General features: G+C 52.2%; 1 protein-coding gene across 1 annotated transcript in view; it reads left to right on the top strand.

The window, feature by feature from the left end:
- C1H6orf132 (chromosome 1 C6orf132 homolog) overlaps window positions 1-14,904 on the top strand; it is a 33,078-nt gene that overhangs the window by 538 nt on the left and 17,636 nt on the right. Inside the window, exon 2 of the mRNA XM_041745314.1 lies at window positions 10,772-10,878. Coding sequence (XP_041601248.1) covers window positions 10,772-10,878 — 107 coding nt within the window. The remainder of the gene's footprint in view (window positions 1-10,771; window positions 10,879-14,904) is intronic.

Here is a 14,904-nt window from a genome sequence, read left to right on the forward strand (position 1 = left end):
TCCGTAGTGTCCTCCTGCCCCCCCCCCAGTCGAGGACTAGGGGCTGTCCCTGCAGCCCTCGCCCTGTCTGCCCCGCTCCGTTCCTCTCCTGGCCCAGATCATAGGCACAGAGCGGGGGCTGCGATCTGGGCGCTGGCACGCTTGGCTCTGCACCGGGAGCCCCGGGAAAAACCAACGGAAGCCACCGCTGGCAAGACAGCAGTCGGTGCAAGACAGCGGAGTGGCTCACCGGGGTCACAGGCTCATGCCGGCTCAGCGTGGGGCCCGGGTTGTCAATAGGCCGAGACGCAGGAGCCCAAGATGGGACAAGGAAGTCCCTCCGGACCCGTAGCCGCCCTCGGACCCTTGAGGCAGGCTGGTATGCCTCCTGCAGGCATCCGGGATCACGGTGCCAGCCCAGCCCTGGGGCTCTGGCTCGGGGTCACCTGATCACTGCATCTTTTTGCAATTTGTACCCTCTATAACTGAGGGAAACCGGCTGGATGGGGACAGCAATTCACTGTTTTAGCTCACCTACCTTCATGGTCACCCCATCGTCTTCACTGACCTTTATGGCCACTGTACCATGACCCACAAGAGGGTGGTATAGCTCAGCCCCTGCTGTTGGATTCAGTTCAGCACCTGGGTTGTCATAGTTGGGACACAAGTCACCTGGACAGGAGCAGGACAAGCAAGATATCACCTCTCCCTGGCCCAAGGACCTCAGGCCAGTGGGGGAACAGAGCTAACCATATGCCATTTAGACCGTTCTGAGCCTTTGCTATAAAAAACGAAGTGCATAAGGAGCAGAGAAGAGAGATGACTTGTGATTGGAACTAGCATTTGAGGGCAGCCCAGTGGCTCAGCAGTTTAGCATCGCCTTCAGCCCAGCACCTGGTCCTTGGAGACCTGGGATCAAGTCCCACATGGGGAGCTCCCTGCATGGAGCTTGCTTCTCCCTCTGCCTGTGTCTCTGCCTCTCTCTCTCTCTCTCTCTGTCTCTCATGAATAAATAGAATCTTTCAAAAAAAAAAAAAAAAAAGGAACTAGCATTCGAGCTGAGACTGAGACGGAAGGGCATCCAGCATTTTGCAGAGCAAACAGCAGGAGCAAAGGCGAGGAGGGGCAGAGCAGTTTGGAGGCACAGTTTAGGAACTTACTAGTACATGTGTGCTGCCAAGTCTGACTCTGAAGCTCCAACACCTCTCCCCGCCCATGTAGCAAATCCTTGCTGACCCCTTGTTAGGTGCAAGATACCATTCCAAAGTCCTTATGTTGTTGACTTGTTGAACCCTCATCTATCAATCCTTTTGTTTGTTTTGTGTGTGTTTTTTTTTTAACATTTTATTTATTTATTCATGAGACACACACACACACAGAGACAGAGAGAGAGAGAGAGAGGCAGAGACGCTGGCAGAGGGAGAAGCAGGCTCCATGCAGGGAGCCTGACGTGGGACTCGATCCCGGTTCCCCAGGATCACGCCCTTCCTTGGCTGAAGGCGGTGCTAAACCACTGAGCCACCCAGGGATCCCCTAGCAATCCCGTTGTTGTACTATGATGATGCAGGTACTATAATTCCTGTTGGTCAGATGGGAAGACTGAGGCAGAGGGAGGTTAAGTAACATGCCCAAGATCACACAGCTTTATATGGCCAAGCCAGGATTTTCTTACAAATACAATTCATTGATTATTGGTAGACTCAGTGAGTTGTGCAGCCATACAATTCGGTTTGAGAACACTTCCAGTACCCTCAAAATTTCCCTCTAGAGGCAGAGCTGATATTTGAACCCCGCAGCCAGGCTCCAGAGACCACACTCTTAGCCAGCTTGCTGCATTAACTTACTGGGAGGTGATTCAAGGGTGAATTTGACTTGAGGGACACCTGCTTGAGAACGTGTTTCCTGCCGCCCCTCTCCCAACACACGCGCGTGCGCGCGCGCACACACACATATACACACACACACATTCCTTTCCTGAGGGGAGACCTTAAAAATGCCAGAGACCCTTCTCTATATTTTTGCCTGCACTAATCAGGCTGCTGGTGGGGATCAGTCCCTCTGGTGAGAGAAGTGAAAGCATCGTGTCCTGTCACCTCTGGCCAGCTGCAGCCTTCACCAGCTGGGGTAGGGCTGGAGCCCCAGGGCCAGTTCCTCCCATTCCCAGGGCAGGGTTGGGCCTCCAGCTGACTCAGCCTGGTTGCACCCTGCACATGGGGGGTGGAAAACAACGTGCACCCAGCAGGATGGCTCCCAGTGTTTCCGGGGTGTTTCCCAGGGGTGCCAGTGGGTGTAGCCCAGGTCTTCTTCCCTGTTGAACAGGGCGTGTGCTTGGAGTGGGGATGGGAGGGGCCGATGTTGGAGATTCTGCGATGGGATGGAGGTACCAGACCTGCCTCTGTCTATAGAGTAAAGGCTAGCCACTGCCTGGGCCTCAGTTTTTTTCTTCTGTGAAATGGGGATAGCGTCTAGACTGTCTACGGAATGGCTGCCTGAGGTTCGTACATGGCAGGGGTTTGAAGACTCTTAAAAAGAAAAGCCCTAAGAGCAGGAATTGGCAAATTATAGCCGTGGCTCAAATCTGGCCCATGGCCTATTATCATAAATAAAGTTTTATTAAAACAACCAGTCATGCCCAGCATTTACATATGGTCTGTGGCTGCTTTCATGCTACGGTGGCATTGCTGAGTAGCCACAACAGAGACCGTATGGCTCACAAAGCCAAAAATACTTACTAGGTGGGCCTTTACAGGAAGAAAAAAAAAAGAAGGGATGACTACTGTATGATTTATTATGTCCAAGCCATTTTGACTCTGAGCACTTCCTGCCCTTGTCATCTCTTCCTAATGCTGCTGTAGACCAGAGGAAACTGGGACCATCCTAAGGTCTCAGAGGGGTTGATATTAGTATTCCATAGGGTCCCGGAGTCTGTAATATTCTCTGAGGTGCTGGTGGTATTTGGCCTTAGAGAACAGGCAGTGGAACAGAGGGGAAAATTGATGTGGAGGTGTGTATGGGAATTAAGGAGTAACTGTGGCTACAACCACGTAAAAGTCTGTTTGCATAAGGGTAGGCTGGTACAGTGGGTAAAATGCAAACAGTCAGGTGAAGGTGGTGACGAGTATGTTTTTCTTTAAACAATTTCCTTGACAAGTATTCTAATAACTATTAGGAGAGCTTCACTTAATGCAAATGCAATTTTAATTAAGTCTCCAGCCTCCCGCCAGCCCACAGAGAGATGTTAAAAGGCCACTCGATTGTTTGCTAAATGCTTGAGACAGCAGAGATGTGAATCTTTGCAAATTCCTTGATGAGGGACGGGCTGCAGCAGCCAGAAACAGGGCTATCTGTCTTTCTGGACTCCTTGGATTAATTACCCGACCTTCTCTATCCCCTGCCTCCCCACCCTACCCCAGCAGTGGGTTGTCCTATATTTCTTGCCTTGTTCCTCCAAATGTAGGTTGCTTTTGTCATAACCAAATAGGACACTTGTTAAAAATGCAGATTCCTGGGGTCCCACTCAGGCACACAATGTCAGAATCACTGGGCGAGGGCTCAGGGTCTGGAGTTTTCACCAGCTCTCGGGTGATTCTTTAGTACAGGGAAACTTGAGATTTGTGGGGTTTCCTTCCCTGGATGTGGTATGGCTATTCTCTTTCCTCCTGGAACTTCTGCAGATCTAAATAAATGTGCAGGGACTGCAGCCAGCCACTGATCGGGAGAACCCTGATGCTCCCTAGGGCTGGCTGCTGGTTCTGGCATCCCTGCTCCTGGGGTCCCCTGACCTTGTGTCTCTAGCCAGATGAAAAGGTAGGAAGCTGTGAATCCCTGGAGCTGGGCACGTATTTCCTGCCTGGGTCAGGCTGGCACCGGCCTCCCGAAAGCTGACCTGTGTACCTTGCGGGGGTGTGAAGGAGACTGTTGTTTACTCCTGTCCCCTGGAGGCGTGCTGCAGTTTGCTGGCAGGTCAGTGCGCACATGCACACCCATTATGTAAGCTCCTCTCGTCCCTGTGGCTCAACCCCGGAAAGCCAGGCTCTCCCTTGACCACAGCAGACCAGCTACCGGGTGCCCCTTCCCCTCCCAGCCAATAAATGAGTAACAATCACAATAAGATCATCATTATTATTATCAGTTATTTACTGAACCAGGCACCATGCTAGAAACCTCATGTGTTTTCTCAATTGAGGAAACAGATTCAAAAGGCTCAGATAGGTGAAAAGACACAAAGTCATTTTGGCCCAGGGGCAGCTCAAATATTGATGTGCATCCAGCCGCCTGGGGCCTTGTCAGGATCAGATTCTGATGCAGTAGGTTCGGGATGGGGGACTTGCATTTCCAGCCAGTCCCCAGGTGAAGTCTTTGGGCAGGTCTGCAGAGCACACTCCGAGTAAGGTGTCCTAACTAGGAGGCGGGGGTGGGGTCTGATGAGAGGCCCTCTCCAGGCCCCGCCCCCAGGCCCCTCCCCTCCCCCCAACCTGTGGCTTCCTGCTCCTGCCCAGCCCAACCTTCAGCGTCCCCTCTGCCCTTGGACAAAGGCCTCTCTCTGGTGCCTGGGTCAGGCCTGCTGGGGCTTGCTGGGACAGACTGGCCTTTTCAGGTTCCTGTCATGTGGACCTGTTAATTAGCAAGGAAGGGCCTCATTAACGTCATTTGCGGGTTACATTTGTGGGGCCCATCTGCTGCTTCCCTGAAAGGCTGGGGCTCCTTAGTGACCAAGGATTGGATGCTCCACCTCAGTGGGGTAAAGATAGGGGGTCTTTTTGAGGGGTTCTGGGTTATTCTGCATCAAGGCATCAAACTCGCTCAGCTACAGCCTCACCCCTCCTAAGCCTCTGGGATTAGACCTGGGGCCAGTGCTTGGGGCCATTTGGGGGCTTCTGGCAATTTGGGGCCTCACACCCCCACTCCAGCCCTCCTCTTGTCCCTGCCAGTTCCTTTCTCTCCACTGATTTTGGGAGGCTTCCTGCAACATAGGAGTAACGATCCCGGTTTGACAGATGGGGCAACCAAGCCCCAACCAAGCCCCACCAAGTGCTCAGAAATCCTCAGGCAACACATGAGGGAGTCTCGGTGTGACCCCAGATCTGATTCTTAGGTCTATTTGTTTCTTCTAGGAGGCACCCCATTTTGAGTCTCTGGAAAACCAGGAGATGGAGAGGAGAGATGCCAGGTCTCTGCATTATTTCCCTGCATGCTGGCTGTGACCAGAGGGGTTCTAGAGTCAGGCTGTCTTGACTTGAATCCTGGCTCCTTTCACTCACCAGCTGAGCTGGGGAATCTCAGGCAGGAGACCTAACTTCTCTGAACCTTGGCTTCTTCATCTGCAAAATGGGAATAATAAGCTTGCCTCCCCCAGGGTTTGTGAATGGGAATGTAGAGATCACTTAGAATCCTGACATACTCATAAGACATGCTTAATAGATGTTAGACGTTTGCTTTTTTGTTTGTTTGTTTGCATTTTTATTATTAATTTTCTCTCTCGTTTGCACCTGCCTAGGATTTGGGAAAAGAGTTAAACGAAGGTCCCAAGCCACAGCCTCCATGGAGATCTGTGGCTGCTTTGAGGCTGGGCTAGGAAGAGCATTTTTCCAGGCTTTCAACTCTGATCTCTGGGAGAAAAGAAATGCCAAAGACCCAGTGAGATGCTGCTCCCTTTGGCAAGAAGGAGAGAAAGAGTGGGCTGGAAGGGAGGCAGCAGCTGTGCCCGGCCCTCAGCTTCCCCAAAGCAGGCCACTGCACCCCACTGCACTTACACACACACACACACACACACACACACACACACACACACGCACACACCAAGAGAACCAGTCTGGGGAGAGGCAGCAAGCCATGTGCCATATGTAAAGCACTGCATCATGTCCCAGAGCCCAGCACTACAACTCAGGCACCCTGTTTGGGTCCTGGCACCACGGCTGCTCTGCGACCTTGAAAGCCAGCCCCACCCACTCTGGGCCTCTGTCTTCCCATCTGCAAAGAGCAGCCCCAAATGCCCAGATTCAGAGTTCTCCCTGACAGCAGACCAAAGGGCCCACCCACTTCCCCGTGGCTCTCACCCATGGCTATAGCTACTTACCCTTAATTTACTGTGATTCAAGCTCAGAGCCAAACCCTTGCTGGGCAAGCTAAGGTGGGGCAGAGGGACACAAGGATGAGAATGGTGGTGTTGATGATAAGCAGCCCACTCAATCATTGAGCAGAAATTACCTGCTAGGCACTGTGCTTACCTGCTGTACACCGTATCTCTCACTTAGCCCCCCATCCCCCAGCCCGCCCAGTGGGGATCATCGTTCAGTTACAAAGATGAGGAGCAACCTCCGAGAGACCTAGTGACATGCCAAAGGCCCTACAATTAATGAAGGGATGGGGCAGGGGCTTGAACCACATTCAGCTGGGCCCTGCCCCATCCTACCTCCCCTCCCAGCTGAGTTGCTGGGAGCCGTGGCCTGCTGGCTGTCTCCTTGCCTGCTTTGACCTCCTCAGGACCCGTGCAGCCCCAGCCTCAACACAGATACCCCTCAAGCCAACGGCAGGGCGGGGTTCTCCCAAGGGAGGCTGTAGAGGAGGGGAGCTGCCATCCTCAGCTGATGTCTGAGGGGAAGCCTTCCTGCTGAAACAGGTGTGGCCACCAAGAGTTCTTTTTGAACCAGGTTTCCAGAAATTAGGTGATACTGATGTGAACTCAGACCCTTGAGGAAGTGTAAATGAAAAGCTGCCTTTGTTTCCTGCCAATTTATGTGAGAGAAGTGTACCCAAATGCAAAGGAATCCTGCACACAGGCCTGTCAGAAAGAGGATTTCATTTGGGGGCAAGCTGGGGTTGTTTTAATGATCAGGTTTGGGTATATGCAGGCAGATCCGAATTTCTACCTCCTTTACCACTGGGTTCCTTTTAGATGAGTTTGCCAGGCAGGGAGGCTTGTTTGTATCTTGATAGGGCTGTGGTCCACCTGGGGCTTGGGCTCTGCTCAGACCCTGCTCCTAGGATCTCCCAAGGCTTCCTAGCTGCTGGAATTGCTCTAGGGGTTTCCTGTAGATACCTCCTTTCTCTGGAAGCTTCTGAGTCTATGGTGGCTCTCTCCATGTTCCTTCTTTCTGGATCCTGCTGGAATGTTCCTCAGGTGTCTCTCTGGGCTGTGTGGCAAGCTCGAGACCTCTGAGTTCTCCAAGGACTCTTCCAGTGGGCAAGAGACTGAGTAAAAAGACAGACACAGAGGGAATTTCCAGGTTTGGGGGTAGACAAGACACAGGATGGCATATTTTCTTATTGAGCAGGTTCAATGTATCCTCAGAAGGTGAGTTGTCCCACCTCCTCTTTGTCAAGAGGTGGCCTGGCCGTCCTTTACCTCGTCAATTGAGGAGGGGGCTGCTTCTCAGGAAGGCCCATTCTAACATCCCAGATCATGTGATTGGAGCCAGGTTCATTTACTTCCATAGGAAAAGCCCCATAGTTGGACTCTATTGTCTTTCTGTTTCCTTTGGACCTCGCTCTTTTTTTTTTTTTAAATTTTTATTTTATTATTTATGATAGTCACACAGAGAGGGAGAGAGAGAGAGGCAGAGACACAGGCAGAGGGAGAAGCAGGCTCTATGCACCGGGAGCCCGACGTGGGATTCGATCCCAGGTCTCCAGGATCACACCCTGGGCCAAAGGCAGGCGCTAAACCGCTGCGCCACCCTGGGATCCCTGGACCTCGCTCTTGAAGCTTAGAAAGCCCAGCCCTGACCTTGAACCCATGGAGGACCTAGCTCATCGTGGTGGCCCCTCTGGTCTCACCTGCTGGTACGCCTTTACCAGTCAGGAACTGAGCCCAGGTACAAGGGGCCCAGAGAAAGTCTGGAAGGTTCTAGCCACACCTCTCTTTTGTTTGGGTGTTTTCTCAAAGCAACAGACATTTATTATCAAGTTCTGTCAGTCAGATGTCTGACATCTGATCCCATGGGGTAACATTAAAGTGTCTGCAAGATTCAATTCTTTCTTAGAGGTTGTAGAGGAAATCGGTTTTCTCAGCCTTTCCAGCTTCTAGAGGCCACCAGCGCTCCTTGGCTCATGGCCTCTTCCAACTTCAAAGCCAGCAGTGGTGGGGGGAATCTCTTTCTCACATCACACCACTCCGACTCTATCACCACACTTCCTGCCCTGACCCCTGACCCCAGGCTCACGTCTTAGAACTGGGGGATTGAACTGGATTTCCAAGAAGTGCCCTAGTGGGGACGGAGCCACCTGGGCCTTCCTCCCCTGCCTCAAGCACAGCCACTCGCCTCTGATCGGTTTCCACTGTATTTTTAGAAAGGGTTCCCCTGCTGACAACAACCACAAACCAACACAACAGTGCCTCCCAGCCAGGGTTGAGTCATGGAATCTACCAGGTAGTTAGAACCATGGAATCTGAGGTGCTGAGAGCATTTGTGCCTGCGTGGTGGTCAGATTTGGCTCTGCCCCAGCCAGGGGCAAGCTTCACCTCCTGTCCCTCCCCAGAGCTGCTCCAGGGCTTACAGCCAAGACTCTCTTACCCCCAAACAGCCCCCTGCCCGTCACACCCCATCCTCCCATCCACATCCCGTACGTGGCACGATTAGGATTCTCTACTCTGGAAGCAGTGCATGTAGTGGTTCAGAAATCAGTCCTGGAGCAGAAACCCCGGCTTCACCTGAGGCTTTGGGCATGTTATTAGACCTCTCTGTGCGCCAGTTTCTTCATCTGTAAAATGGGGATGATGACTATACCAATTGCACGGAACTGCTTTTGAAAATTAAGTGAATTAATAATGTGCAAGATGCTTAGAACAGTGCCTGGCCCATTAAAATTGCTCAATAAGTTTTACCTACTATTATATTATTACTACTATTCCAGTGATTCCCTTGCCAGGTTGCTCCCTTCTAAAGCTCCTAGGCACACAGTAATACCAGCCATCAATACCCTGACAATCCAGATGTAGAAAGGAGGCTGCGTAGACCCCAACACTAGTGCAGAGATGAAATGCTTAGAGAAAAGGTCAGCCTGGAAGCATGCCTCTCTTGCTATCTCCGTGTTAATCCCACTGCACCTCCCAGTCCTGTTAAGGACCCAACAACCATATCCTGCACGTCGGATTTAGGACTTTGGTGTCCACCCAGCACTACTAGGGAACATCCCAAGGAGATCCTGGTGCCAACACTCAAACTTTTAGAAGCCAGAGAGAATCTGGTGGGCTTAGCAGTAGCTGTTCGGTTTTCCCATGAGCTCTTCTTCTTCTTCTGCTTGAGCCAAATCTGTACTCTTGTGCTTCCTGTCTCCTCCCCCACCTGCCCCCTGGCATCTTGATCTCTGGTCTCAGGGATGGAGCCTGGTAGGGACTGGGCAACCACGTCTTCCTGGAGTGAGCTGGGCAAGGCACTGCTGGCAACCGGAGTTACTGGGAACTGAGTCACACACAGAGAACTCATCATTTTGGTCCCTTTGGGGAGGTGGAGAATCTTCAATGTTCCAGCCACTCTCTCCCTGGTGGGGCAGCACACAAAGGGCTCTGCATCCAGTTGGTGTTCCCGAGAGCCTTTATATCACATTCAAAACCCAGATGTTCACGCTGAGAGAGGGCTGTGGTGGCAGGCATGGGAATTTGGGGTGAACGTATTCTGATCTCAGGACTTCCCTGATAAGCCCAGTCTCTCTTGAATAAACCTTTTAGCTTTCTTGCAGTTTGCTCCTGAACTCATGTGCCAAGAGAAAAGTAGTCATGATTTGTTCAATATTCCAGTTAGAGGATTCTGGATAATTGGAATTTTGACCTTTCTTCTCTTTCCCCTTTGGCTATAGAGGAAGAAAAAGTCCCTCATGCCCTGTTAAATGAGTGAAAACCCTTTTTGCTTGTGACTGTAATAGGAGGCCCACAGTGACCCCTGCTTCGAGGAGGTGACAGTGTGAGCCTGAGACAGGCTGTGAAATCCTTATCGATGAGCATTAAGGGTCATGAGGAAGATTGGTTGAGGAAATGTGAATAGCTTCTCATGCTCTCTCCACTGCTGTGGAAACAGCCCAGAACACAGACTCAGTAACTAGAGGAAGAAAAGGCTCTTTGTATCACCTTCCTATAGGGGAAGGGACTGCTTCTGTTGAGCACTTACCACGTGTAGACCACACTAACTCCTCATAACAGTCCTATGAGGATGGCACTAACATCGCTCCCATTGTACAGATAGGAAAACTGAGGCCCAGAGAGCTTAAACAATACTGTTGGTAGTTAGCCGAGTTGGGACTTGTACTAGGTCACAGAGACCCTACCGTCTCGCTCTTCTTGCTCTGCCCTCAAGGGTGCAACGAATGGAGCCATGCTCACAACCATTGATGGTTTGCGGGACTCAGGAAATCTTGAGTTAGAAGCGTTCAGAAGGTGGGTGCTGGGCCACTGGGGGCAGCAGGTGACCTCATCTGCTCTGCTTGTTCCAGATTAGCAAGTCAAACACTGGAGAGAAAAGCCACGCTGTATGCCTCCCTCGCCCTGTGAGATAAGCCTTAGCTGGGACACTGGCCACACTCTCAGGGCCCCCAAAAGGAGGGGCAGCTTGTGGAAGTGTAGACTCAGGAGCTGTATAGGGGGATGAGGGGGAACATGCCGCTGGGAGAGCTGGGAGAGGCCCAGAGGACCAGCCCCCTGGGGTCCCTGCGGCAGTGGGCCCCACTCGCAGCCACCCCATTGACAGGATCTTGTGTAAGAGGTGCTGAGCTGAGTCAGACGGGCCAGCCGCAGGCCCTGGCTCCTCCCTGGGAACTGCAGGGCGATGGACTCATGGGCTCCCGCACTTGTCTCCTCCAGGTGGGATCTATTCTGGAGACAATCGGTTTGACTCCGTGAGTGAGTCAGGAACAGCCACACTGAAAGCTCGGCCCAGAGTCCGGCCCCTCCTGACCTTCCTTCCACTGGTGAGTACGGTTCTGCGCTGGGGCCTGGGGGGCCTCTCCAGGTGGGCCACCTTAGCCGCCACAGAGAACGTGCCCCTGCCCCAGCGGACATTGGCCTCACCCTCTGTTCATTCCCTTCCTTCCTGGTGCCAACCCAGGGTGCCTCCTGGGAGGAGGCGTGGCTGAGACTCCTGGCTGAGATTAGGGGTGTCAGGTCCTCCACACTGAAGCCCAAGGAGAGCTTATGGGGAACTTGAGAGCAGAGGCCACACAGCGATGGGTACCTCTAGCTCAGCAGGATTCGTATCTGTGTTCTGCGAGCACTGATCACTGCCTTCCGTGCCAGGCCTCGCATTGGGTGCAGGCATTCAGAGACGGCCGAGCCAGCACTGAGGCTCTCAAGGAAGGACAGGAGCAAGTCAGCAGACTGTCGGAACATAGCTTAGAGCACAGGCAGCCAATCCAGCCACGGGGGTGAGTCAGGAGGGCTTCCTGGAAGAGGTAACATCTGAGCTGTCTTGAAGGACAAACAGCAATGACCCCTGGGAGAAGGGCATTCGGGACAGAATTCTTTGTGGGTCTGAAACTAAAGGAAACCAAAAACTCCCCTCTGGAGGCATGGTTGAGCTTTTGCTTTTTGGCAAGAGAGACAGACTCAAAAGAACTGCTCTCTGACTGGTTCTGTTGACCGTGCTACGAGTTCCTGGCTTTGCTGGGACAGTGTAGACCAGCCCTGTCCAATAGAACTACAATGCAAGCCTCATATGTCATTTCAGATTTCCTGGTAGCTACACTGAAAGTAAAAAGAAATAGACAAGATTCATTTTAATGATATATTTTGCTTAATCCAAAATATTCCAAAGATCATCATTTCAACATTAAATCGATGTTAAAAAGTACTACTGAGATGTTTTATATTCTTTTTTTCCTACGGAGTCTTTGAAATCTGACGTGTCATACAACTATACATCCCTCTTCTGATGAGGGACTTTTCACTGTGGCTGGTGGCTTCTACTGTACTGGACAGGCCATGTCTAGAGTCTAATTTCTAGGTTCACTCCTGTCTAGCAGGCCTGATCCCTGGTTGGGATAATATTATCACTGGTGTCCTTGAAGATTCGTGTCACCTAGACTGACGAGGCACCTGATGGCTAGCCCTGCTGAGCATAACCACCTCCCTCTCCATCACCTGATTTTTAAAAATTTTTTTGGTTTGTCCAATCTCACTAACCAGACCCTGAGATTCTAGATGGGACAGACTAAGTCTTATATTCTCCTTGCTGCACCCCAAGGCCCGATGTGGAGGGCTGAACCCCCTGTCTTCTGGGAATACAATGTTAATTTATTTTCTGCTTATGAAAGCAACTTGTGGTGGCTCAGTTGATTAAGCGTCTGACTCTTGATTTTGGCTCAGGTCATGATCTCAGGGTCGTGGGATCGAGGCCCTCCTTGAGGTCTGTGCTGGGTGTGGAGTCTGCTTAAGATTCTCTCCCTTTCCCTCTGCCCCTCCCCTTCTCCCTTGCACTCTCTCTCTCAAAAAATTAATAAATAAAAGCAACTTGTGAACATGATAGACAAATATAGAAAGTACGACACCACCAACAAAAAGGAATAAAGCAAATGAGTCAGCCTTTAACATCCAGAGATGCATAAGTGTTATAGGGGTCATTGCCCCCATAAATGCAGATAAAATCATTTTGAGATTTTCTATTGGTAAAGGTGAATTAGATTCCTCCTCTCACCTACCCCCGAGACACATACTCAGAATTACAGTGGTATGAGCCCAGAGCTGACCCACCTATCACCTGTTCTGGTTGTCAAAATATTGAAATAGATGGCTGTTGCCCTTTGAATGATTCTAGCCATTAAAGGGTTAATGCAATGCAGCTGAGTTTGTTCTGACTAGCCCACCTTCCCACTTGGGTCTCTTCAGTGATTAGGGCTTGGCTTGTCCCAGCCTTTCTGCCCTCCCCTCTTCTGGTTTGGGCCCTCCAGGGCAGATCCTGGGCAGCAGCAGAACCACACCAAAGGCTGGTGGTGGGGATTGGGGGAGAGTGGGGAGAAGACACTGGAGTGGGCTTGGCCGGCTGGTCAGGCCTGGAGATCCAAGACAGCCTTCTGGGGGCCAGTCCTCCAGGCAAGCCTCCAAGCCAGTCAGGAGATGGGGGCTTTTCCCTGGCAAATCCACCTTGCAGCTTGTAAGGTCCCATTCAGTGGCCGGGCCATGGGACCCTGGCTAACGCATATGGACCACTTACTGTGTGTCGGCCACCATTCCAAGTGCCTCCGATGTGTGAACAGAGTCGACAGAGCCACATTATCAGGAAGGTGCTGTTAGTACTTCCCATTTTCCAGATGGAGAAATTGGAGCACAGAATGGGAAAGTAACTTGCTTACGGTCGCACAGCTCGAAAGTGGCAGAGCGGGGATTTGGAGCCCCACAGCCAGACTCCAGGGTCCTAGTTCTATTCAGGCCATCCTTTTCTCCCCTCTACCCACAACCTAGAAGCTCTTTTCTTCCCTCCCAGTGCCTACCTGCAGAATCACCTGCATCTCTCTTGTCTACCCCTCTGAACCCCTGTCCAGCAGCTGGGGCCTCTGGACACCAGGGTCTCTTGCCTCTTTGGGGTTATAGACCCTTTTGATACTTTGATGAGGCTGTGGGCCACATCTATGCAATGTTGCTTATAATTTCAGCAGAGGCCCCTTTCAGGCCCCCGGCAGCCCATTTATGATGCACCTTTAGATTAGGAACACTTGGCCTGATGGCTTGCATCCTGGGGATATCCCTGTGCTCCTGATTCAGCTCACAAGAGTCTACTTTATCACCTGCTCCTGGGCTGAGGGGAATCTGACTCCTCTCCCTTAGGCCCTGGGCCAGGTCCTTTGCTTTCTTCCAGCAGCGGCAGGAGGCTGGGAGAATGAGAAGCAGGAGGACACAGCTCCATGTGGGTGTGGGTTCACACATAGATACACATACACCCGCCCCCACAGCCCAACCAAGTTAAGGTGGGTGGGGAGCTGGGTCAGTGCCCAAGCCCTGCCTGACATTGTCCTAGCCAGGCAGGCCTCGCCCCTCCCTGGCCCTTCCCATATGCAGAGGGTACCTCCTAGGCCAGGCTTCCCTGGGGCAGGGGCGGCACAAGACAGCCGTGTCTGAGAAACCAGGTGATAGGCCCGGCAAGGCCCATGCTCTTCCTCAAGCTCTGCGTGCACCTGGCCACCACCTGAATGCACCCTTCCTGTCAGCACTTGCCCTGCAAAGGGACAGGGGCGCAAGAAGGGAGAGCAAGAGGATACTCTTGGGAAAGGGAAGGGCGAGGGCAGATGCTTCTGACTGCTTCCTGGAGCTTCCTCACTCTATTTGCAGTAGAAGGGCAGAGAACTAAGAAATACTTTCTCAGGCAGCCAGCAGCCAAAGGCCAGTGATGGAAAGTACCCCTGGATCCCTCAGTGACTGGGATGGGACCCAACTGATCCTCGAGTAGCTGGAACCAGTCTGGGCTCTGCCACTGCAGAGTGGCTGAGGGCCAAGCCCTACCTCTCCCCCGGCCCCTGGCTCCTCACCCATCAATGGGGGTTACACCAGATGGTCCTTCGGGGTCTCCCCAGCTGTGACTTTCTGTGTTAAGTAACTCATAATGGAGAAGCAGGAGCCCCCCCTCCCACAGAAGCCAGGCCCCTCAAAACACACGGATCACTGCTTGAGCTCTGTTTCCACTGCCGTAAAGGTCAGTGTTCCAGCCACCCTACTTCCTGTTCCGAGAGCTCAGAGGACCTGGATGGGAATCACCAAACTTCAGAATAGGTGAGGACCTTGGCACTCATGAGGATGAGAAAACTGAGGCCCAGGGAGGGGAGGGCCCAGGTTACACAGCTCAACAGAGGCAGAGGCAGGACCAGAGCCCAGGTTTCCTCCCAAACCGGTCCTTGTCCATACCACCGTGGGCCTGGGCTGAGTGGAGGAAGGGTCCTTTCTCTCTACTTACTGCTACCCCCAAGGGGCGGCCAGGCCCAGAGCTCCAGCCAGAGCTTGCACACATTTTC

This window comes from Vulpes lagopus, chromosome 1 (assembly GCF_018345385.1).
Source record: "Vulpes lagopus strain Blue_001 chromosome 1, ASM1834538v1, whole genome shotgun sequence".
Lineage (NCBI taxonomy): Eukaryota > Metazoa > Chordata > Mammalia > Carnivora > Canidae > Vulpes > Vulpes lagopus.